General features: G+C 38.9%; 1 protein-coding gene across 1 annotated transcript in view; it reads left to right on the plus strand.

Moving 5' to 3' along the window:
• Positions 1-3,910: 3,910 nt before the first annotated feature.
• Positions 3,911-23,789, plus strand: part of cbln4 (cerebellin 4 precursor) — a 173,465-nt gene continuing 153,586 nt past the window's right edge. Inside the window, exons 1-2 of the mRNA XM_072276725.1 lie at positions 3,911-4,183; positions 5,570-5,686. Coding sequence (XP_072132826.1) covers positions 3,911-4,183; positions 5,570-5,686 — 390 coding nt within the window. The remainder of the gene's footprint in view (positions 4,184-5,569; positions 5,687-23,789) is intronic.

A 23,789-nucleotide genomic window follows, 5' to 3' on the forward strand; every position in this document is an offset into this window, starting at 1 on the left:
GATTTCACTGAATGGCCTGCTTTTTATATATGTTCCCATGTTCCTAATGACATTATTATTGGGGAAGAAACTCAGGAAAGAAGATGGCAATGCGACGCAGTGCGCAGCGGCCACTCCGGTGAACGATATCTGTTATCTGTAAAGTAGGGTGCCGTGCACAATCCTGATTTGATGGAGACAGACGTGAGAGCACGGAGGAACATCTGGAGAAACTTCTGAAATGCCTTCTTCGCTGCCGCTGCTACTGTGTGATCCAGAATCTCTGGAGGAGAGGCCCCGAGTCCTCGGGTTTGCTTATTGCTTGGCGGCTGGGGTGGAGTCGAAGCACTCAGCCGAGATGGTGCTCAGTGTCGGAGGGCTGGTCAGAGGCTTGAAGTTTTCGGACGGACTCAGAGTCTGCTGTGCTCGGGTGCTTCCAATGCTTTGGCAGTTGTCAGCGCCTGGAGGTTTATGCCAGGGAGAGTTTCTCCATTTTGCCACCTGCTATCGGGTCTATCGGGAGTCGATCAGAACTTTGAGACTTTCTTTTACCGTACCCATGGTCTGCCCTTTATCAAATTATGGTATTGCTTTGCACTGCTGTAACTATATGTTATAATTATGTGGTCTTGTCAGTATTAGTCTTTGGTTTGTCCTGTTTTTTTTGTGCTATCACTCTGGAGGAACTTTGTACCATTTCTTAATGCATGCATTTCTAAATGACAATAAATGACATAATCTAATCTAATCTAAGAAAATATGCCTAAACATTACTAATTTTAAAAGTGAGTTTTGACCAAATGATCAAGTAAGTCAAATACTGTGACGTTTTGAAGAAAACAGGCTGATATGCTAGAAGCCCTAAGAAAGAGGAAATGCTGGACTTCTGAAAAACATTAGAACAGGTAAGCCCCAGGGCTGGATGGGATATATGTGAAATTACTGGAAGTGAAGGAAGATATTGCAACACCTTTGGAGATGATCTTTACACCCTCACTGGCCACAGGAGTAGTGCCAGAGGACTGGAGGGTGCCAAATGTTCATCCTTTGTTCAACAAAGGGAGTAAGGATAACTCTGGCAATTATAGATCAATGATTCTTTTTTCAGTGATGGGCAAATTATTGGAGAAGATTCTTAGAGACACAACAAAGAAACATTTGGAGAAGCATAGTTTGATTTCACTGAATGTAGTTTGTCAGCATGGATTTGTGAGGGGCAGGTCATGCTTCATGAGCCTGATCGAATTCTTTCAGGGTGTGACAAAGCATATTAGTGAAGCTAGAATAATACATGTGGTTTATATGGATTTTATTAAAGCATTTGGCAAGGTTATCCATGGTAGGCTCATTCAGAAAGTAGGGCGGCATGGCTGTGTGGTTTCAGAATTGGCTTGCCCATGGAAAGCAAAGGATGGTCATAGATGGAGTGTATTCTGCCTGGAGTTTGCTGACCAGTGGTATTCCACAGGGATCTGATCTGGGACCCTTACTCTTTATGATTTTTATAAGTGACTTGACTGACAAAGTGGTATGGTGGATTAGGAAGTTTGCAGATGATCCAAAGGCTGGTGGAGTTGTGGTTAGTGCAGAAGGTTATCTTAGGATATAATAGGATATTGACAGGATGAGAAGTTTAGCTGTGAATTGCCAGAGTAGACTGAAACCAGAGAAATGTGGAGCAATTCACTTTAGAAGGTTAAATATGAAGGCAGAATCCAAAATTAATGACGTGATTCTTGACAATGTGGAGGAGTAGATAGACCTTTGGGCCCTTGTGCATAGATCCCTCCAAATTGCCACGTGTTGGTAGGGTAATTAAGAAGATATATGGTATGTTAGCATTCGTTAGTTGGGGATTGAGTTCAAGAGCCACAAAGTAATGTCACTTTAAACCCTGGTTAGACCACACTTAAAATATTGTGTTCAGCTCTGATTGCCTCTGGAAAGGTGTGGAGGTATTAGAGAGGGTGCTATCTGGGAAGAAGAGCATATCTTATACGGATAGGTTAAGCCTGTTACTTTTCTGTTTGGAGCAAAGGAGGATGAGAAGTGATTTCAAAAAAGGATGCAAGATTATAAAAGCCATACATCGAGGGGTAGACAGAGGCTTTTTTTCCAGGGCAGAAATAGCTATTACTGGGGGCATAATTTTAAACTGATTTGAGTGAATTTAGTGGGGATGTCAGCTGTAAGTTCTTTACACTGAGAGTGGTAAGTGCATGGGAACTCTGCGACGGGTTGCCGGTAGAGGCAGATACATTAGGGGCATTTAAGAAAATCTTAGATAGGCATATGGATGATGTGGGAGGGAAGTTTAAGTTTGATCTTAGAGTAGGTTAAAAAGTCAGTATAACATAGTGGGCTGAGGGGCCTGCAATGTGTTGAAGTGTTCTTTGTTCTGTAGTCTATGTTAATTATGTTACAAGTCAGTTGCATATCTGAAAAAAATAAAAGATATATATGCTGGAAATCTACAATAAAATAAAAAATGCTGTCAGTAGCTGGTCAGATAACATTTTTTGATAGAAAATCTGAATTAACAGTTCTGGTCAATGACCCGTCATCAGAATAAGGAGTAAGTAAAAGATCAAAAAGAATATTTCCTAGTGTGATGAATGACCATTGAAATAAAAGCCCTATAATTTTATTCTCAAGAATGATTTGACTTGTGGAATATTTGCAATATCTCCTTTTCTATAACATAATATTACTCTTCGACTTGGGATTTGATCATAATAGCATCTATGACTTAATTTTACCTCCGCCTGTACAATCTCGTCCTACTATAATTCTCAAAATGTTGATATTGATGTTGGTATTCTTGATAGACGAGAGGATTTGGACGTTTAGACGAGTATGGGGCAATAACAGCAGTTACCAAAAGGCGGCGTCATTGAGCATTGAAACAGCCAGCCACTACACTGAGAAGTATCGTTGAAGTTCCTCAGGATTCATATTTCAAATTAAAATGGTTTTAATATTCGTCAAGACAAAGAAAAATTAGATTGTTTAGTATTTCCTATATATACAACACTAAGCCACATAAAGGAGTTATAACTCAACGTTTCTAACTATGAAGTTTGAAAAGCTTAAAATTATTTTCCATTGTTAATTTTGTGGTATGAAAATACTCGACTTTAGAAACGTTTCGGATATTTTATGGCACAAACGGGCTCATTTGTGTTCTTTTTATATAGAACGAAAAGTGTAGAAGGAATGAAGCTACTTCAGTAAGCAAGTGTTCAACATACCCTTGCCAATAAAGTACTATGCAATTATCAGTAACATTAAGACAACCTTCACTCATTCATTACAAACATTGCTTGAGTTTTTTATTTCTTTTTATTGATATTTTACTGAACAGAATCATTACAGTTCAGGCAGAATTTGTTAAGAGTATTCATTAGCGCCACTCTTCACAGGTTTGGAAGTGAAGGTCTGTGACATAAAACTGGAGGGACTGCCGATTACACTGAATCCACTTGAAGCAGACAGCGAGCTCGGTAGACAGGAACCAGAACCAGCGCTAACCTCGGGGGTCTGGCTTTGTGTCCCGTCCGAAGTAGGGCAGGGGAAATACGTACTGATGCGATAACATCAAATCATGTTTTGTTTGACTATCGTTTTCCCCATCAATAATTCAGATCGGGACTCCTAGATAAGAAGGTGTTTTATTTTACTTGGAGAAGAGCGATCTACAGGGACTGGTGGACTTTAAGGTGCAATGCAATATTTTCTGCAGGAGGTTCTGCTAATTCGTACTGGGATATCCAGATGTAGAACAGATTAAGTGGAGCTGCTTTTCGCTCGTACAGCAGGAACCCGAGGAGGAGGAAACGAAGTGTGTTGCGGGAGTGCGGCAGGGCGAGAAGGTTTGGTCCCGAGCTTTTGTTGGGCTTGTTGGTTTCTCGGCGTGGCCGTGTTGGAGACAATGCTGTCCATGGTGCTGATTGCAATGGGGTCTCTGGCACTCTGTACCGTGCCGGTGTTCGCTCAGAACGACACGGAGCCCATAGTCTTAGAAGGCAAGTGCCTGGTGGTTTGCGACTCCAACCCGACCGGTGACTCCAAGACATCCTCCTCCTCCCCGCTTGGGATTTCTGTCCGCGCTGCAAACTCCAAAGTGGCATTTTCCGCCGTCAGGAGCACCAACCACGAACCATCTGAGATGAGCAACAAAACTCGGATCATTTACTTCGACCAGGTAACCGGAGACATTGGAGAGAAACCACACACACACACACAACACGGGGATTCTCTTCAGAGCCAACGTTTTTAAACACGGATTAATAACGACGGCGAGATTGCTATATTGTTAAAACAGGGCGATTTAAGAGTTCTCTTATGAAAGCATGGGGATGTAATTGTATTGCGTAAAGGGTTAAGCATTCAGCATGCGATTCTCTCCAAAGGTCCGGTTGTCCACTCTTGTCTGGAAAGGATCCCGTTTTAAACGGGGTTGTTTAAAATAGGGCTCAAACGGATAAAAAAGCGCAACAAGTGTAAATGGAAAGGGAGAATGGGAGCGATTGTGTTGGTTAGAATATTATACCTGACGTTAAACCCACTGAAACATAACGATAGAGATTACGGTGAAACAGTAACCTACTATGTAAGGGCTGCATTTGTAAAATGACTTTTCCCGAGAATGTTTTCAACATAAGTGATTCAGAAAAAAATCATTACCAAGTAAATCGTGGAAGTTGTAGAGCCACTGGCATTCGATACTAACAGCAAAAACTAAATATAAAGCAATTCACTAAAATAACACATTATCTGCTCTTTAATATTCATTGGTTCCAATAGGTAATAAATCCCAACATCGAACCCACTCTCGCAATCTCACCGAGGCTCGATTTTGAAACTGCCCGTTTGCATTTTAATAGATAAATACAGTTACTGGAGAACAGCGGCTCCGGATTCAGGTTTCAGATTGTGGAATGATGCCTCCCGGGTGGGATTGGGTGGGTGTGCTTTGCTAAAAGAAAGCGCGCCGCGTCGGGGGCATTGGATGCTCGCTCTGCGTTAATAACTTCACGCACTCTTTAACGTCAGTTGGCCTAATTACTGCAGCAATTTGTTCCAGAGATGTAGGTGAAAAAAAAAACACAAGGTTTTAATTATCACAACAAGTGGAGAGACTTCTGGATCCAAGGCATTTATCATGGCTAGAAAGTAGCCCTCAGTGAGATTTGCATGCTCTTGGTTGATGAAGAAAGAATCCACTGCAATTAGAAACATCAGCCAGGTGCATTCCAAAATAGTTAAAGGATACTATTCCAAATGAGTTAAAAATTATAGCAATTTACTAAACTTTAGATGTACATTAAACATTAAGAATCAGCCAGTGATGTGGCGGTCTTATCTCTACCAGGTGTCAAAATCTAAATACAGGAGTGAAGAGTTTATGATATTTTTTTCCACGTTTAGTGGTTCTTAGGTAGTTCCACACAGTACGATAATGTTATTTATTATAAATTTTGCAGTAGCTTTGAAAGCCAAAGCTTCTCACCCCCCACCCCCCGCCACTCCCACCGTCAACCCCGGTTTCCAAATCGGACTGACTGACTTCCTTTTGACTCTCTTACAGATTTTGGTGAACGTGGGTAATTGTTTTACCCTGGAGTCAGTCTTTGTAGCTCCAAGAAAAGGCATTTACAGTTTCAACTTCCACGTTATCAAAGTATACCAGAGTCAGACGATCCAGGTCTGTATGTCTGTATTTATAGCTGCTGACATTTTGCAACGCGGCAATTCGATCAGTTAACCCTTACTGTTCTGAATTTCTTTCCTGCCTATTAAAATACGGAACAAAAACTTTAACCCCAATGCACATACCATGCATATTTTCCAGATGAATGCTAAAATCGTTTATAATACCTTGATGAAATAATGAATTTTAAACGCGTTTGTTGTCATAAGTCTACCATAGATGTCGCTGGATCACTGAAAGATACGTCAATGTGGCATTATTTTTATAGAATATTTAAAATATCTTCTAAACTGTGAACTTTTGTTATTTTATGTTATTTCCTGTAAGAAATATGCTCATATTACTGATAGGAAATTGGGGTCAACCCCTCTATAGGTACGTTTTATTTTCTCTTAAAATTAGCTGCCACTGGAATTTGCAGTTGACAAATTGGAACTATTTGCAGGTAAAATAAATCCAGGATTCATTGACCAGTGTGTAGAGAATTTGATTAGGATCACAACAGCGCAAAGCAGATCCAGAAGCACTCTGGCTATAGACAATTTATAAGGAATCTTTCAGCTGTCTTCATTTCTTCTCATGTTTTCTCGTAGTTTGTACCCTATAGCATCAGCCATCTCTTTCAGTATCATTTAGTTTATCCGTTAGCACTGATTTTAGCTTTAAACAGTGGATATTGATGCTTGACTTCCACCATTGTTAGATGGTCATCTAAAACATCTGATTTCCTTCATATTTACGATGCCTCCCATTGACACTTGTGTAATGAAGCATTAAATCATTTATGTTCATATGTAATTCGTGTCTTTAGTAAATCGTGCTGCTTAAGAAGGTTGATGAACATCAGAATTCATTGTCAGCACCAAATGTTCACTGGAGGAGTTCTCTCTGAAGACCACATGACCATAAGATATAGGAGCAGGATTAGGGCTTTCAGCCCATCAAGTCTGGTCCGATATTTTATCACGGCCGATTTATTACACTTCTCAAGAACATTCTCCTGCCTTCTCCCTATAACCTTTTATGCCCTGACTAATTAAGAACCTATCCGCCTCTGCTTTAAATATACTCAATGACTAGGCCTCCACAGCTGTCCATGGCAATGAGTTCCACTGATTCACCACCCTCAGACTGAAGAAATTCCTCCTCATCTCCGTTCTAAATGGATGCCCCTCCATTCTGAGACTGTGCCCTCTGGTCCACCCACTGTAGGAAACATCCTCTCCACACGCTCTCTATTTAAGCCTTTCAATATATGATCGGTTTTAATGAGATCACAGCTAATCTTTCTAAACTCAAGCGAGTACAAGGCCAGAGCCATCAACTGCTCCTTAAACATTAACACCTGCATTCCTGGAATTATCTCGTGAACCTCCTTTGAATCCTCTCCAATGCCAGCATATTTTTTCTTTGATAAGGGGCCCAAAACTGCTCACAATACTCTAAGTGAGGCCTGACCAATGCCATATAAAGTCTTAGCATCATATCCTTGCTTTTATATTCTAGTTCACTTGAAATGAATGTTATCATTGTATTTGCATTCCTTACTGCTGACTTAAACTACAACTTAACCTTTAGAGAATCTTGCACAAGGACTCCCAAGTCCCTTTTCGCCCCTCAGTTCTGAATTTTTTGCCCATTTGCAAAATACTCTACACTTTTATTTCTTCTACCAAAGTACATGACTAAACGCTTCCTTACTCTACTTTCCATCTGCCACTTCTTTCCCCATTCTCCCAATCTGTCTAAGTCCTTCTGCAGACTCCCTTGCTTCCTCAGCCCTATCTAACCTTCCACCTATCTTTGTATCATCTACAAACTTGCCCACAAAACTATCATTTCCATCAATCCAAATTGTTGATGTGCTATGTGAAAAGAAGCAGTCTCAATAGCAACCCCTGCGGAATACCACTAGTCACTGTCAGCCAACCACAACAGACCCTTTATTCCCACTCTTTTCCTCTGGCCAGTCTGCCAATTTTCTATCCATTCTAGTATCTTTCCTTTAACACCATGGGCTCTTATCTTGTTAGCAGATAAAACTATTTTAACAGAATCCAGGTCTACACCAGTATATTTTCCCAAGTCTATCAATATAAAAAGTTGGCAAAGTGTTTTTAAAATTATTCATCTTTTAGCTGATAACCTGTATGTGTTTGCTTCATTAAATTTCTATACTTATTTTAATGAGAGGTTCTTTGTTCTGTATCGTAATCAGTGAAATCCCAAAATAAAAGTGATGTTGTGTTAATCCAACCAACCATCCCTCCTCAAATTTACCCTTGCGCTTTACTTATAATGAGCTATTTGTTCCTCAAAAGGTGTCTCCTTTGCTCTTTGAGGGGCCCTATTCTCTCTCTAGTTACTCTTATTCCCTTAACAGACAGAAAAATCTATTTGAAGTTTTCTTAATTTTAGGTCCTTTTGCACATTGTTAGAATTGTATTATAGGCCCCCAAATTATCAACAGGAATTAGAAGAATTAATATGCAGCAAGATTGTGCAGAGTTTTAAGAATACTATGGTTGTCGAAGTAGGACCCTACAAGGAGAGGTCAAAGTGCAACCTACTCTTAGATGATAGAGGGGCAATGTGATTGAAGTGACATTAGGAGAGTACTTGGGACAGTAACCATATTCTATTGGTTTCAAAATAGTTATGGATAGGGACAGAACTGTTTCACAGGTTCAAATTCTAATTTTGGGCAAGGTGCACTTTGACTTCATGCAAATGTTGATTGCAGCTTTTTTTTTATACAGGCAAAGGGACCACAGGCAATTGGGAGGCTTTTAAAAGTGAAATTGTGAGAGCTCAAGGTCTGCATGTTCCTATTGGAGTGAAGCACAAAGCTGGTAGGAGCAGTGGACCCTGATGGCAAGGGATACTGAAGTCCTAGGCAGGAAAAAAGAAGGATGCATGGGTCATGGTTGGATCAAGTAAATACCTGGAGGAGTATAGGGAATGCAGGTTTGTACACATGAAAGAAATCAAGAGGGAAGAAGAGGGAGCATGAGATAACTTTTACAGAGAATACAAGGGAAAATCTAAAGAGATTTTATAATGAGACTACAGAAAGTAACTACACAGAGAATTGGGCCCTTCAAAGACCCGAAGGGAGTGGCAGGGGATGGGGTAGGTCCTTAATGAATATCTTTCCTCTGTTTTTACTGTGGAGAAATACATGAAGACTTCAAAACTCAGAAAATCAAATGGGGAGGTGTTTGTGAAAGCTCACATTACATCCGAGAAGGTCCTAGGTGTCTTTAGAGGTATGAAGTAAGACAAATCTCCAGGTCTGACCATGGTATCCAAGGGTAATTTGGAAGGCTAGGGAAGAAATGGCTGAGATATGTGCATCATTGTTAGCCTCAGATGAGATGCCGGTGTACTGGACGGTTGCAAGTGTTGTGGCTTTATTTAAGAAAGTTAGCAAAGAAAACCCTGCGATCTATAGGTCAGTAAGTACATCATCTGTGGTTGGGAAGTCACTGGAGAGGATTCAGAGGGATAAGTAGTAAATACATCTGGAAAGGCAGGAGCTGATTAGGTATAGTGAGCATGGCTTTGTGCATGTCTTGAACACTTGACTGAATTTTGATGAGGGCCAGGTGGTAAACACGGTTTATATGAACATCAGTAAAGCCTTTGATGTGGGTTCACATTGTATGGTGCTCTGGAAGGTGAGGTTGCATAGAATCCAGAAACAGCTGGCTAGTTGAATACACAATTGGCTTGGTGGTAGAAAGCAGAAGGTCATATTTGCTCCTTGAACTGGGGGCTCATTACTGGTGGTATACTTCAGTTGTCCATACTGGGTCCATCGTCATTTGTCATTTTTATCAAGGAGTAAGCTTACAGATGATACTAAAGTAGATGGTGTAGTGGACAATGAATAAATAGACTAGGAATGGCAAATGGAGTTTAATTCAGATGAATGTGAAGTGTTGCATTTTGGAAAGGCAAATCCAGATAGGATTTTCACCTTGAGCAGGAGGGGCCTGGGTAGTGTTGTAGAATAGAGAGGCCTTGGAGTACAAGTTCATGGTTCACTTGAAGTGGAGCCACTAGTACACAGGTGAAGAAAGATTTTGGTACACTGGCCTTCAGAAGTCAGGACACTGAGTATAAAAGTTGGGAGGTCATGCTGTGATTGTATAGCACACTAGTGAGGTTGCACTTGCAGTATTGTGTTCAGTTTTGGTTGTCATGCTATAGGAAATATGTCATAAAAGAGTGCAGAAAAGATTAAGAATTTGACAAGACTTAAGGGACTGAGTTATAAGGAGAGATTGGTTAGGTTAGGACTTCACTCCTTAAAGCATAGGAAACTGAGGAGTGATCTTATAGAGATGTGTAAAATGATGTGAGCTTACAGTGAAAGCACTCAGTCTTTTACCCACAGTTGGGACATCAAGGTCTAGAGGGTATATGTATAACAAGAGAGGGATAAAGTTTGAGAGGAACTTGAGGGCCAATCATTTTACATAAAGTATGGTACCTCTATGGAATGAGCTGTCAGAAGACGTAGTTGAGGCATGTAAAATAACAAATTTTAAAAGACATTTGGCTTGGTAGATGGATTGGAATGGTTTTGAAGGTTATCATGTATGGGAATATCTTGGATGGTCATGTTGGACAGCATGGACCATTTGGGCTGAAGAGCCTGAATGACTCTATCAGAATCAAGTTTATGTATCACTGGCATATGTTGTGAAATTTGTTTGTACATGGTTTCATTGTCCATTCAGAAATATGATGACAGCGAGGAAGAAGCTGTTCCTGAAAACCCTGAATGTGTGTCTTCAGGCTCCTGTACCTCCTCCTTGCTTGTAGCAATGAGAAGTGGCCACGTGCAGGGTGATGGAGGTCTTAATGATGGAAGTAAAGTACACTACAGACCCTGATTTCTCCCTGTTACTGTAATCTAGGTCTGAAAGCTTCAATTTTATGTTGAAGAGGCTGCACATTTGCCAGCGGGACTCTATGAAAACAGGTTAAGTGGATGCTGAGCCAACGAGGGAACTAATGTTAATAAGATGGGTGTGCTGGAGGGTGAGAGGAAGGTTTAGAAGACCAACTCTAAAGTATGCAGTATGGATGGTAGAATTTGTGACAATTGTTGCAGTAGAAGGTTGAGATTCACGAGTAACTGATCAGCAGAATCAAATATTGGAATGGGAGTTTAGGAGATAGCGATAAATGTGACTACTACAGATATATCAACCATTGCTGTTGCCTTAAGAATAGTAATTTTAATTACTCCAGGTTTAACAATTTTCTTGCTAAATGTTCCCACTTGGAACTAATCTCAGGATCCCTTATCCTATCCCTCTCTATCACCTAGCAGTGGCCAAAGTTAAACTAATTCCTTTTCACTGCCACAATTGATATTTTCTTCACAATGCACCTTCAGCCATGAACAAAGCATATGGGAAGTGATTGCATTGGTGAGCTATTTTGGAAGTGAGGGAGTAATTTTATAAAACCATTGAAGCGATTGAAAAAAATTGATAGGCCATTCATATTACCTATTTCCCAGTTTATCTCTTCTATTTCGGTGAGCTAAAGTGGTGTAAAATGGATGGTCAATCAAACTTCATGTTGACCACTAGGAAGATTGGTTTAAAATTACTGCACAGGACTTCTCTTGTCATTCCACATGTTAGCTGACATGTTCAAGTATTTCCAGTTTTAAGGGTAGAACATTATTCAAAAGTCTCAATGAGAAACATTTAAATTTTATTATATCATTATTATCTCTGAGACAATATCATTTTCTATCTCTTGCTATATGTGTCTTGATTTTCTTATGCCCATTCATTTTTTAAAGCATAGTGTTTTTGAGATATCCATTCCTTATGGACAAGTGGTAACATTTATTTAAAATAAACTTCCAAAGAATAACCTGAGCCGGGCCCAGTGAAGACTGTCTATCTTTGTAAATTTCAGAATAACTGACTATTGTTTCAATTCTCTCGTCTCTAATACTGCATTCCAATAACTCAGTCTTTCCATTATTATTCACTGGAGCTCTCATCCATCCTGCTTGAGTGACAGCATTATTTATTATGCACTTTATTGCCCATTTTGCTCTTCCTTATCTTTTCCTTTCAGTTTTGTGTCAAACAATTTCTTCCCTCTGTCATCATAACCATTTTCTTGAGCATATTAGCTTCCAGTATTTCACCCAGTGCTATTTCTACATACCTCTTTCATTCCAAATGTTGTTGCTTTTGTCATGGTAGTGTAGCCCAATGTATTTATATGACTATCTCATTGCTGGTCAGATTCATAATATTCACTTCTCATTTCTAAAATGGTGTCCTGTAGTATGGACTTCTAGCTGTGCTCAACGGTGATTATCCGAAGTAGTTTCCGGTTTAGAGTGGTGTGTGGCATTTCATGGTGGACTAGGTTTAGGAACACAATTATGAAATCTGTAGCTGTACTGGGATCCGTTGAAAAGAAAACTTGGAATTGATGTTTTTTTTATAGTTGGCTTACGCTTGCATGATGAGCCAGGTAAAGATTATGCTTTCTGTGTCCATAATGGCAGCTGTAATCCCTAATTTCTGACAGTGAATATATTTTAAAGTCAGGTCATGGATCATGAAGCATTTTGGGATGTTATTTTTTGAACAATCCTATATAAATGTTATATATTTCTTTTTTACGTCGGTTCATTATGAAATCAATAAATATCAATTAATGAAAATCTTAAATTAAGTTGCGGCAAATTAGTTATAAAGTTAATGAAACTGAAGTTCAAGATGTTAAGGAAATACAGGCTTGCAAAGTTTGAAAAATATATCCTAACAAAATCAATGGTGGTTGAAATTATAGTTTGGAATAAATTATTGATCAGGGATAAAGTCTAAGTGTCAGCAGGCATCAGAGGTTTTTTAGACAAAAGTCAAATTAAAAGTGGTAGGAGAGACTGGAAGCACATTGTCAGAAAAGGTAAACCACAAATAGTTGCATAAAATTGATTTGAGAGACAAAAATCAATTGGTTGTAGCAGCCAGAGACCTCATCATCTTTTTGTGGAGTCAGCTGAATTAAAGTCAAGACCAAGAGCTATTATAGTGTTGCAACATAGAGGCATAGAGCAATATGGTAGAGATACAGGTTTGTTCATGCTGACCACACATTTTCGTCCCAATATCCTGCGTTTGGCCCATATCCCAATCCTCAAAGATTTGCCCCTCCATATGCTTCTCAAATGATACTATCATACTTGCTTTCACCACTTCCTCTGACAGCTCATTCCATACACTCCCCACAGTCTACATGAAAAAGGTGCCCCTCAAGCCCCTTTTAAATTGTTTCCCTTTCACTGTCCATCTCTCACACTAAGTTTTGTACTCCCCTCTCTTGGGGAAAAGACTGCTACCAACATGATTTCACCCTTCATTCTACTCGGCTCCAAGGAGTAAAGTCCCAGTGTGACCAATCTCTCCATATTCAGAAATTCGGGCCCTTTGGTCCTTGTAAATCTTTTCTGCATTCTTTCCAGTTTAACTACTGCTTTCCTATGAAAGAGTGACCAAAACTATACACAGTACTCCAAAATGATTTATAAAACTGCAACATAAACACCCAACTCCTATACTCAGTGCCCTAAATGATGAAGGCTGGTGTGTTCAGTGCTTTTCTTACCACCCTGTCTACTTATGATGCCACTTTCAATGAACTATGTACTTGTACTGCTAGGCCCCCTGTTCCACTGCACTCCCTAGTGCACTACCATTTGTAGTGTAAGTCCCATGCTGTTTCGACTTTACAGTGATTGATGTTCTAGGTTGATGGTCTTCAAAAAATAAATTGATCGCAGGTAAATTATTCTCAAAGATGTTATTCTGTCTTGTATTAACTGATACACATTTTTCCAAGAAGAAGCATGCGGGATTGGGTAGCTGTCTTTTATTGAAATCTATCCCTGGAGGTTTTATCACATGGTATCCTGCCTCCGAGAACTTCATCCACTATTGGCATATCAGTCTGGCTAAATTAGTGATAGTTAACAATACCCGCAATTCCAGAAAGAACATTATAAGGTTCAGTTAGAGCACATTCATGGCTGCATCTCTGTGAGGACTGCGAATATTGCAGCTCTTTGCAATGAGTGATTTTTCATTTTGTATTCAGACAGTAATATTTAGGAAACTAAGTTTAATAGCAGGGACTCCAGTTTAATCTGACAGCTTGTGTATCACTAGCTTCATACCATGTAAAGCGCAATATGAAAAGTACAGTTGCAGCATATCCTTTAAATTTTCATTGCATAATATAGTTAAGTAAATCTCAACAATGTTAAAGCAGAGTATAATATTTGTTTGAGGCACAGCAATCGACTTCATTGAAATACGCTCATCAGTTTCAGGTTGCATTTTGCAAACATTCCAATCTTCAAGATTTTTGTTCTGCTCTTGGACATATTGCCATCATAGAATTAGTCTTCTTGCTGAGTTCCACTTCTGGCAATAGTCATAATGAGCCAAATTGTCATTCCGGGTAATGCCCCTGTTGTGTGGCAAATTGCCAACAATTCCCCCCCTGCAAGTTTCAGCATTTGGAACTCCTGCACAAACGCAAAGTCCTGAACATTCTGACCAAACTCTGCAGGGAATATGTCCTACCACTAAGCTTTACATCATGTTTGACAGAACTTGCTGCATTCCCCTGGACTAAGTCTGGTGTATCAGCCTGCAGAACCTGCGACAGGTTAGACCCAGTGCAGGATGTAGAAACGCTGAATTATTTGACTAAAATGTGAGAACAGAAAGGTAACATGTTATTAATATTTGCAATTCCTTTAATGCTTTTAATTTTTGAAAATAAATGTTTTTTCAGTATTTTAGAATATTTAGCTTTTTAATTTTTAACATTTAGCAAATTTTGAAATGCTTCTATTTGATTTTTGGAAAGTTATTGAGTGCTTCAGAATATCTGGGAATTCAAAAGCCTTCAAAATACTTGACAGCTTAGGTAAGCCATCTGACAAGTTTGTAAGGACAGAGTTATTTCTAACCAGCACACCTGAGCAGATCAGATATTACTGCACAAAACCTCATGCATGGCACCACCAAATGAGTACTGGATGCTTTGTCCAGCAGATTCACCCTTCCTGATTTAAATCAGGGTCACACATAAACTTACGGGAAATGTGTTCACAGACTTTCGTGGCAGGCATTAGGTACAGGGACTTACTGTCAAGGTGTGTTATGATTTGTAACCCCAACATATTGAACAAGTTGAAGGAAAAACAGAGCTAGGAATAATATATCTTAGTGCCATATTTTTTCTGTAAGTGAGGCACGTATGTGTGATGTGGTAGTGTAATGATGAATGCAATTCATTTAATGAATTACTTAAACAAATAAAGAATACTTACTTAATATATTTATGATATCACTGAAATATTACATTAAATATTAAATACACAACAAACATCCCTGCTTAGATGTATACAGTACCTGTAAAAAGTACTTACCTCCCTTGGAAGTTTTCATGTTTTATTGTTTTACCACATTGAATCACAGTGGATTTAATTGGTCTTTTTTGATACTGATCAAAAGAAAAAGACTCCTTCACGTCAAAGTGAAAACAGATCTCTACGAAGTGATCAAAATTAATTATAAATAAAAACACAAAATCATTGATTGCATAAGTATTCCCCTCCCCTTAATATGACATACCAACACATCATTCATACAGCCAATTGATTTTACAAGTCACATCATTAGTTATATTGAGATCTGATTTTGGAGACCTGTGTGCAGTTAAGGTGTTGCAATTGATTGTAGTAAAAATACACCTCTATCCAGAGAGACTAATGTTGGTAGTCAGTATCCTGGCAAAAACTACACCATGAAGACAAAAGATCACTCCAAGCATCTCTGTGAAAAGGTTATTGAAAAGCACAAGTCAGGAGATGGATACAAGAAAATCTCCAAGTCACTGAATATCCCTTGGAGTACAGTTAAGTCAGACTTCATGAAATGGAAAGAATATGGCACAGCAGTAAATCCGCCTAGAGCAGGCCATCCTTAAAAACTAAGTGACAGTGCAAGAAGGGGACTAGTGAGGGGGGCCACCAAGAGACCTATGACAACTCTGGAGGAGTTACAAGTTTCGGTGGCTGAGATGGGAGAACTATGCATACAATAGCTGTTGGCCGGATGCCTCACCAGTCACAGCTCTATGTGAGAGTGGCAAAGAGAAAACTACTGTTGGAAAAAACTCACATGAAGTCTTGGCTAAAGTTTGGCAGAAGGCATGTGGGAGACTCTGAAATCAGCTGGAAGAAGCTTCTATTGTCTGATGAAACCAAAACTTATCTTTTTAGCCACCTGACAAAATGGTCTGTTTGGCATAAGCCAAACTCTGGACATCATCAAAAACACACCATACCTATGGTAAAATATGGTGGTGACTGAATCATGCTGTGGGGATAATTCACTGCAGCAGGCCCTGGAAGGCTTGTGAAGATACAGGGGAAAACGAATGCAGCAAAATACAGGGAAATTCTGGAGGAAAACCTGATGCAGTCTGCAAGAGAGCTGCGACTTGGGAGAAGATTTGTTTTCCAGCAAGACAATGATCCCAAGCATAAAGCCAAAGCTACACAGGAGTGGCTTAAAAACAACAGAGTTAATGTCCTAAGTGGTCCATACCTCAATCCAATTGAGAATTTGTAGCTGAACTTGAATAGGGCTGTTCCCTCATAATCCCCATGCAATCTTACAGAGATTGAACAGTTTTGTAATGGGGAAAAACATTACAGTGTCCAGATGTAAAAGTCTGTTAGAGACTCAAGGCTGTAATTGCTGCCGAAGTGCCATCTAACACTGGCTTGAAGGGGGTGAATACTTATGCAATCAATTATTTTGTATATTATATTTGTACTTAATTTAGATCACTTTGTAGAGATTCACTTTGACACAAAAGAATCTTTTTTCTGTTGATCAGTGTCAATAAAGCCAAATTAAATCCACTGTGATTTAATTTTATATATATATTTCTTACTCTTGTGGGATAACTTCTTTCCTGACAAGGGGGGTCACTCTGCTTGGCAGGTGAGACTTGTGGCTGTGAAACAATCTCAGGTTCTGGGGCCTCCTCCGTGGTGGTCGTAGGAGTTGACTCTGGGTCTGCAGGAAGTGGTTCTGACAGCTCTGGACACCTTTCTTTGGGGCGTGTTGGCACACTGAACAGTGCATGGCAAGCTTCACTGGATGATGTGGATCATAATGTGTGAGTACAGTGTCCGACATTACCATTTCCTTTACCATTTTGAAAGCCACATCACACTGCTTTGTCCATTGCTATTTCTTCCCAATCTGTAGTAATGAATTCAAGGGGTGGAGCACAGTAGCCAGGCTCGGCAGGAACCTGGTATAGTAATTGACAAATCCTATAAAGGGCCGCAATGATGACATGTCCTGTGGTCTTGTAGCATTCACCTCTGCTTGAAATTTCTCTGTGCACCTGTGTAATCTTTGCCCATCAATAGTGTGACTGCACTAAGGAATGCTTCTTTTGAAGAATTAACACTTATTGCATTGTGTTCTGAGTCCATAATCTTCCAATCTTTGTAACACTATCAAGAAATTTTGGAGATATTCCTCGTCATTCTTACCAGTAATAGCAATGTGTGCCTAGGCAGCCTTGTAGCACCTTGTCCATTGCTTTCTGCCAGAATGCAGGTGGATATGATTCTCCAAAATAAGCCTATTATAGCAAAAAAGCCTTTTGTGAGTGTTTATGGAGAGAAACACTTTGGACTCTTGTTCCATCTCCAACTGTGGTAGGCCTCAGTTAAGTCCACTTTGCTGAAGTGTTTTCCCAGAAAGGTTTGCAACGATATCCATAATTCTGAGCAGAGGATATTGATCTACTTTCAGTGCCGGGTTGATGGCAACCTTAAAATCACCACAGATCCCGATAGATGCATTTTTCTTGAATACTGTAACAACTGGCATTGCCTTTGGGCTCCACTCAACCTTGGAGAGAGTTTCTTCAGCCTCATGTGAATGAGCTCACTGGCTACTTTATCACAGGTAGTATAAGAAACTAGATATGCTTTGCAAAACTTGAGTGTGGCATTTTCACTTAACACCATTTTATCTTTCATATGTTTGGGCTTTTCAAACGCCATCCTTAAGCATTGTTCTGATATCATCCAGAACCATTCTTAATTCACTTTCAGTTGAATCTACTGCAGGAGATGTGGCATGAAAATGATGGATAGATCTCCAAACAAGTTGTATTTGTTTCAGCCAATCATGGCCGCACACTGTGGGCCCTCTTGTTTTTTATCAGATAGAAGCCTAATGTGCCTTGCTGGTTGTTTTATTTCACCCTAATGAATGTCATTCCCACATGAATTATCTTTTTTCCAGTGTAAGTTCTGAGTTGGATACCTGTAGGTTTCAGTTTAGTATTTTTGAAATGCCATTCAAGTTTATTTTGTGGAATGACTGAAACAACTGACAAAGTGTCCAATTCCATTTTAATTAATTTACAATTCACTTATGATGTAAGCCACATTGCTTGTCACATGTTAGTTTTCAAATGATAAATCTCAAGGCTACATGGTAACTCCCATCATTATCAGATTTTTCATTAATAGTCTGCAGATTAGTGTTCTTTTTGAAACTGCAATTTGACTTTTTAGCTTTTTTTCTTTTCTGCGTAGTCCATTTATTTTGTCTGCCTGAACTGCCCTTGTTCAGGCAGAACTGAATTATGTGTTCTACTTAGTATTTTCTGCATGTTTCACCTTTAAATCTGCATTGGTCATGTGAAAGTGAGCCCCTGCCACAACAGTAACACTATTGTTCGGCCATGCCGATTTCTGTTTAGATGTTTCAATTTTGTTCATGTTCACTTTCCCTCCTACCTGCAATTCGGTTGTGTGTCTGTCTGTTGTTTCCATTGATACATCAAGTTCAGCTGCTCTTTTAAATGTAAGTTATGCTTCAGTTAGGAGCCATTTTTGAATTCTTTCTTGTAAGATTTCACAAACTAAGCCATCTCTCAGTGCATCATCAAACCCATTACTGAACTAGTAATGCTCAGCCAGTCTCTTCATTTTAGCCACGTACATTGAAATGGACACCCCTTGCTTTTGATTCCACTTATGAAACCTAAAGTGTTCTGCAATCAACAATGGTTTCAGTTCTAAATGTCCCTGCAGTGCTTTCACAATATCAGCAATGCTTATTTCAGCTGGTTTGGTTGGAGCAGTCAAACTTATAAGCAAACTGTATGCCTTTAAATCCAATTCACTCAGCAAAATTAGCCATTGCTTCTCATTGGCTATTCCCTTTGTTTTAAAATGCTGCATTATTTGCTCAGTATACAAAATTCAGTTACCTGTTGTGTAATCAAACATGTCAATCTTTCTGCCACATAGTTCTTCTCTTTGTTGACTGCAATCCAGTGAGGTTCTCCCTAGGGTCAGCTATTTTCCTTTGCATGCTCAACAATAGTACAACACATGAACTGAAGGACTCACTTGGTGGAAGACTTGTTTGTAGCTGTTGATGTGCTGGTATAAAACATTAGCCTACCACATTTTGCTTCATTAATATACCATTAAAGACGTGATTCAAGTTTAATAGCTAAACCGATTATTTTTAAGAAGTTGTAAATCACTAAGACCAGATCTGAAACTTCCTTTCTGACAGTCAAGTCATTTCCTTATATCTATTTAAATTAGCACCCGAAAGATTAGAGGATCACATCGACATTGCTCACTTAATGCACCCCATCTGCATTGCTCCTTATCAAGCTGGATGTTGGGAGAAACTGTGTGTACTTCCCAGGCCTGTTGGGTACTTGACTTCATTGTGCTTTTGGTATTATTAACCCAATTATCATAAGGAAAACTGTAACATTAATTTGCCAGAGTTTTACATTATTTGAAAATGGAGTTGGCATTAAAGCAGTCAAGCTTCTGAATTCATGAACACTGTTGAATGGTCCTAATTTTGGTTGTATACCAAGATCCAAACTTACAAGTTGTAAAATCATACAACAAAAACATTTTAATGAATTTTAGTTATAATGATATAAGATTAAATTGTTCTGTGAAATTACAATAAATATGAAGGAAAATTCAATTCCAAACAAATTTGAAATCATTTTTCACTATGATTTAATTCCCTAACATTTTTTATGTAACCGTCCTCTAAAGTAATGTTTTAGCAGCCAAACTTAGCACAGTGCGAGAAGAATTCTCAAAACATTACAAAACAAAACATGTCTTTCACTATATCTGATCTCAGTCACGTGTATTTTATAATGTAACTTTATTCTTCACATTGGCATTGAGAGAAAGAAATTGTTCTGTTTTCAATGCCTTAACCAGAGTATGAGCACTTTGCTACACCCTTCAAACAACATAAAAACAGATCAGAACTATGCATGCAAAGGAAAAGTATCCATATTCTGGTGTGTTCTTTTGATGTTTTAGGTATGGACAATAGTTGTTTCCTAAAGGAGACATTTTGAAGACAACATTATCATAACAGTATTTCACTTTTGTTATGCTGTGAATTCAAGTCTCCGTCGAATTTTCCAGAATGGTAACATGACCCCTTAAAATCCTTCTGAGGTGTTTTTATATAATCTTCCTCTAAATTGCTCGTTAAGCATCCAAACTCAGTATAATGTAAATCCTTTGCTTTTCAGTGCATCTCTATCGATGGCAATTAAATTAGATTGCCTGTGGTATAGTTTCACTGATTCATCCAGAATTGACTATTAGTGCTTACCTGTACTTTCTGATTTTCTTCTCTCCGGGGACAGTCCCCACTCTGAAATTCCTCCCTAGGTTATGAATGACCAACTTCTGTACAGTCAATACATACAAATGAGTATTTGAAAGACTGGTGGTGTGGATTTCTGCCTGCTGTCCAGCGCAGCTATCTTCTGGCTTGAGGAAACTTGGTTTGTGGCAACATCTAAATGTTTGAGTTAGATGACCTTGTTTAATGATATGCTGTGCTAGTTTGGCCAGTGATTTAATTTAGATATATTTCCATCCAGTATTTCGAAATTGTTAACTGTTTAGGTTATGAACTGTTCTCACGAATGAAACCCTGTTGGGAAGAGCTTGTTTCAGTAAGTGGGAATTAAAACTCTGTCTACCTCTCACTGGCTTAGACCTCCACTGGATGGTGAAAATAACAAAGCCATCAGCTCCAGCAATATGTTCTGATATGGATTGACAATGTTCAACAAATGGGTTTCTGTGACACTATTGTCTAGAAGGAACTACAAAATTTTCTTGTGCATTTTTATCCACATTTCTATTATATGAAACAATATGCATTGGTATCCATTATTTGTAAGATTAAACTAAACACTACACTTGGTTTACTTTTGAATTAGCTTTTAAATATGCTCCAAAAGCAAAATACTGCAGGTGCTGGAAACCTGAAATTAAACGTAAGTGCTAGAACTCACAAGATGAGAGCCAAATTGGTGCATGAAACTCCCTGTTTGCTTCCAGTTAAATCAGTTTCCAAATAGCTATGGTACTCCAGCAGGACAAACATTGCTAATCTTATCAATACGTTATGCTCTTAAACTGAGTGATTTAAAAGAGTTGATCATAACGTTCTAGCTGTGTCCCTATGTACATTTGAGGGTTTCTGAAGCTTGATCCTACCACTCTCTCAAGCTGGTTGTTCTTTGTTGAAAATCAGTGGTTAATATTTTTGGAAAAGTGATTAAAATTTATTGTTTCCTCTCTCAACTGATACTGCCTGACCTGTTGAGTGTTTCCAACACATTCTGTTTTATTTCAAATGTTTTCCTGTGGGATTTTACAGAATTTCTTCAAAGTATTTTAATTTATTTAAATAAATAATTGCATTGCAATACTATTAAAGGTTTTCCAAGGACCCAGAAGTTCATTTCATCTGAAAACAATGAACCAGAACTTGTGAAAGTAACATTTAATTATTGTGTTTTTGGTGATCTTCCCTGTGAAAAATGATATTAATCAACATTATTCTCAAAATTTTGAATTATTGACAAAATATTCCCCCGTGGAAAATGGTATTAATTTATATTATTCTCACAAGCTTTGATTCAAACCTAAAACCATTACTGATTTTAGGTTTGAATCAATGTTTTATTTTGAAAAGACTAATGCTATATTTGACAACAAATATACTCCACATCTCCTTTGCAGGTATGGGATTCAAACTACTGTGTCTTTGTTTTACCCGTGTGTTTTGTACCTAGGCAAGATACATATTTTACATGTTGAGAAGTGTTATGGTTCTAAAAGTGTTGTGGTAGATCTAGCCTGAAGGTTAACTTTGATGTTTCTTAATACCAGGTAGAAATTAGAATATTACAGCTCAGTACCGGTCTTTCAGCCGACAATGTTGTGCTAACATTTTAACTTAGTTCAAGATCAATCTAATCCTTCCCTGTCACATAGCTCTCTATTTTTCCATCATCCATGTGTCTCTTAACGTCCCCAATGTAACCACCTTTAGCACTTCCCCTGGCAATGTATTCCATGCACCCACCAATCCTTGTAGAAAAAATCTTACCTTTGACATCCTCCCATACTTCCTATAATCATCTTAAAATTATACTTCCCCGTATTAGAAATTATCATGCTGGGAAAAAGCCTCTGGTCAACTATTGGCCTATACCTCTTATCTTCTTTTACAACTCTATCAAGTAACCTGTCATCCTCCTTCACTCCAAAGAGTAAAGCCCCAGCTTGCTTAATCTATCCTCATAAGAAATGCTCTCTAATCCAGGTAGCATCCTGATAAATCTACTCTGCATCCCCTCTAAAGCTTCAACATTCTTTTAATAATGAGATGACCAGACTGAAAACAATATTCGAAGTGTGGTCTAACCAGAGTTTTATTGAGCTGCAATATTACCTTGTGGCTTTTGAGCTCAATCTCCCAACTAATGAAGGTCAATACATCATACCCTGTCTTAACAATCATATCAACTTGCATGGAGACTTTGAGGGATCTAGGGATGTGGACCCCAAGAATCCTCTGTTCCTCCACACTGCCAGGAATCCTACCACTAGCCCTGTATTCAGCCTTCAAATTCAACTTTCCAAAGTGAAACATTTTACGCTTCTCTGGATTGAACTCCATCTGCCACTTCTCAGCTCAGTTTTGCATCCTGTCAATGTCCTGTTGTAACCTATGACAACCTTTTACGCCATCTACAAAACCACCAAACCTTGTGTGAACGGCAAACTTGCTAACTCACCCTTCTATTTCCTCATCCAAGCCACTTATAAAAAATTACAAGAGCAGGGATCCCAGAATAGATCCCTGCAGAACATCGTTGGTTATCAGCACCAGCCAGAACATGCTTCATCTACAAGACAATGCTGAATCCACACAGACAAGTCTCCCTGGATCTCACATGCCTCCTGACTTTCTGAATGAGCCTACCACTGGGAACCTTGTCAAATATCTTACTCAAATCCATGTACAGAACATCCACTGCTCTACTTTCATTTATGTGTCTTGTCATATCCGCAAGGAATTCAGTCAGGTTTGTGGGGCATGACCTGTTCCTCACAAAGATATGCTGAATATTCCTAATCAGACTACTGCATGCTTCTCGAAATGCTCATAAATCCTATCCCTACCAATCTTCTCCCATCTGTTACATAAGCTGTACTGGTCTATAATCCCCAAGGTTATCACTACTCCCTTTCTTCAACAAAGGAATAATATTTGCCACCCTCCAATCTTCTGATACTAATCCCGTGGCCAGGGAAGACACAAATCTCATTACAAAAGGCATAGCAATTTGTTCATTCACTTCCCATAGTAGCCTTGGGTGTATCCCATCAGGTTCCAGGGATGTAGGTACCCTAATGTTTTTCAAGAGTTCCAGCACATCTTCTTTCTTAACCTGAAAAGTTCTAGCATATCAGCCTATTTGAAGCTCTCCTCACAAACATCAAGGTTCTGCTCACTGTTGAATACTGAAGTAGAATATACATTTAGGATCTCCCATATCTTCTCCAATTCTTGGCACATATTTCCTCTTCTATTCCTGATTGGTCCTACCCTCACTCTAG

This window comes from Mobula birostris, chromosome 2 (genome assembly GCF_030028105.1).
Source record: "Mobula birostris isolate sMobBir1 chromosome 2, sMobBir1.hap1, whole genome shotgun sequence".
Lineage (NCBI taxonomy): Eukaryota > Metazoa > Chordata > Chondrichthyes > Myliobatiformes > Myliobatidae > Mobula > Mobula birostris.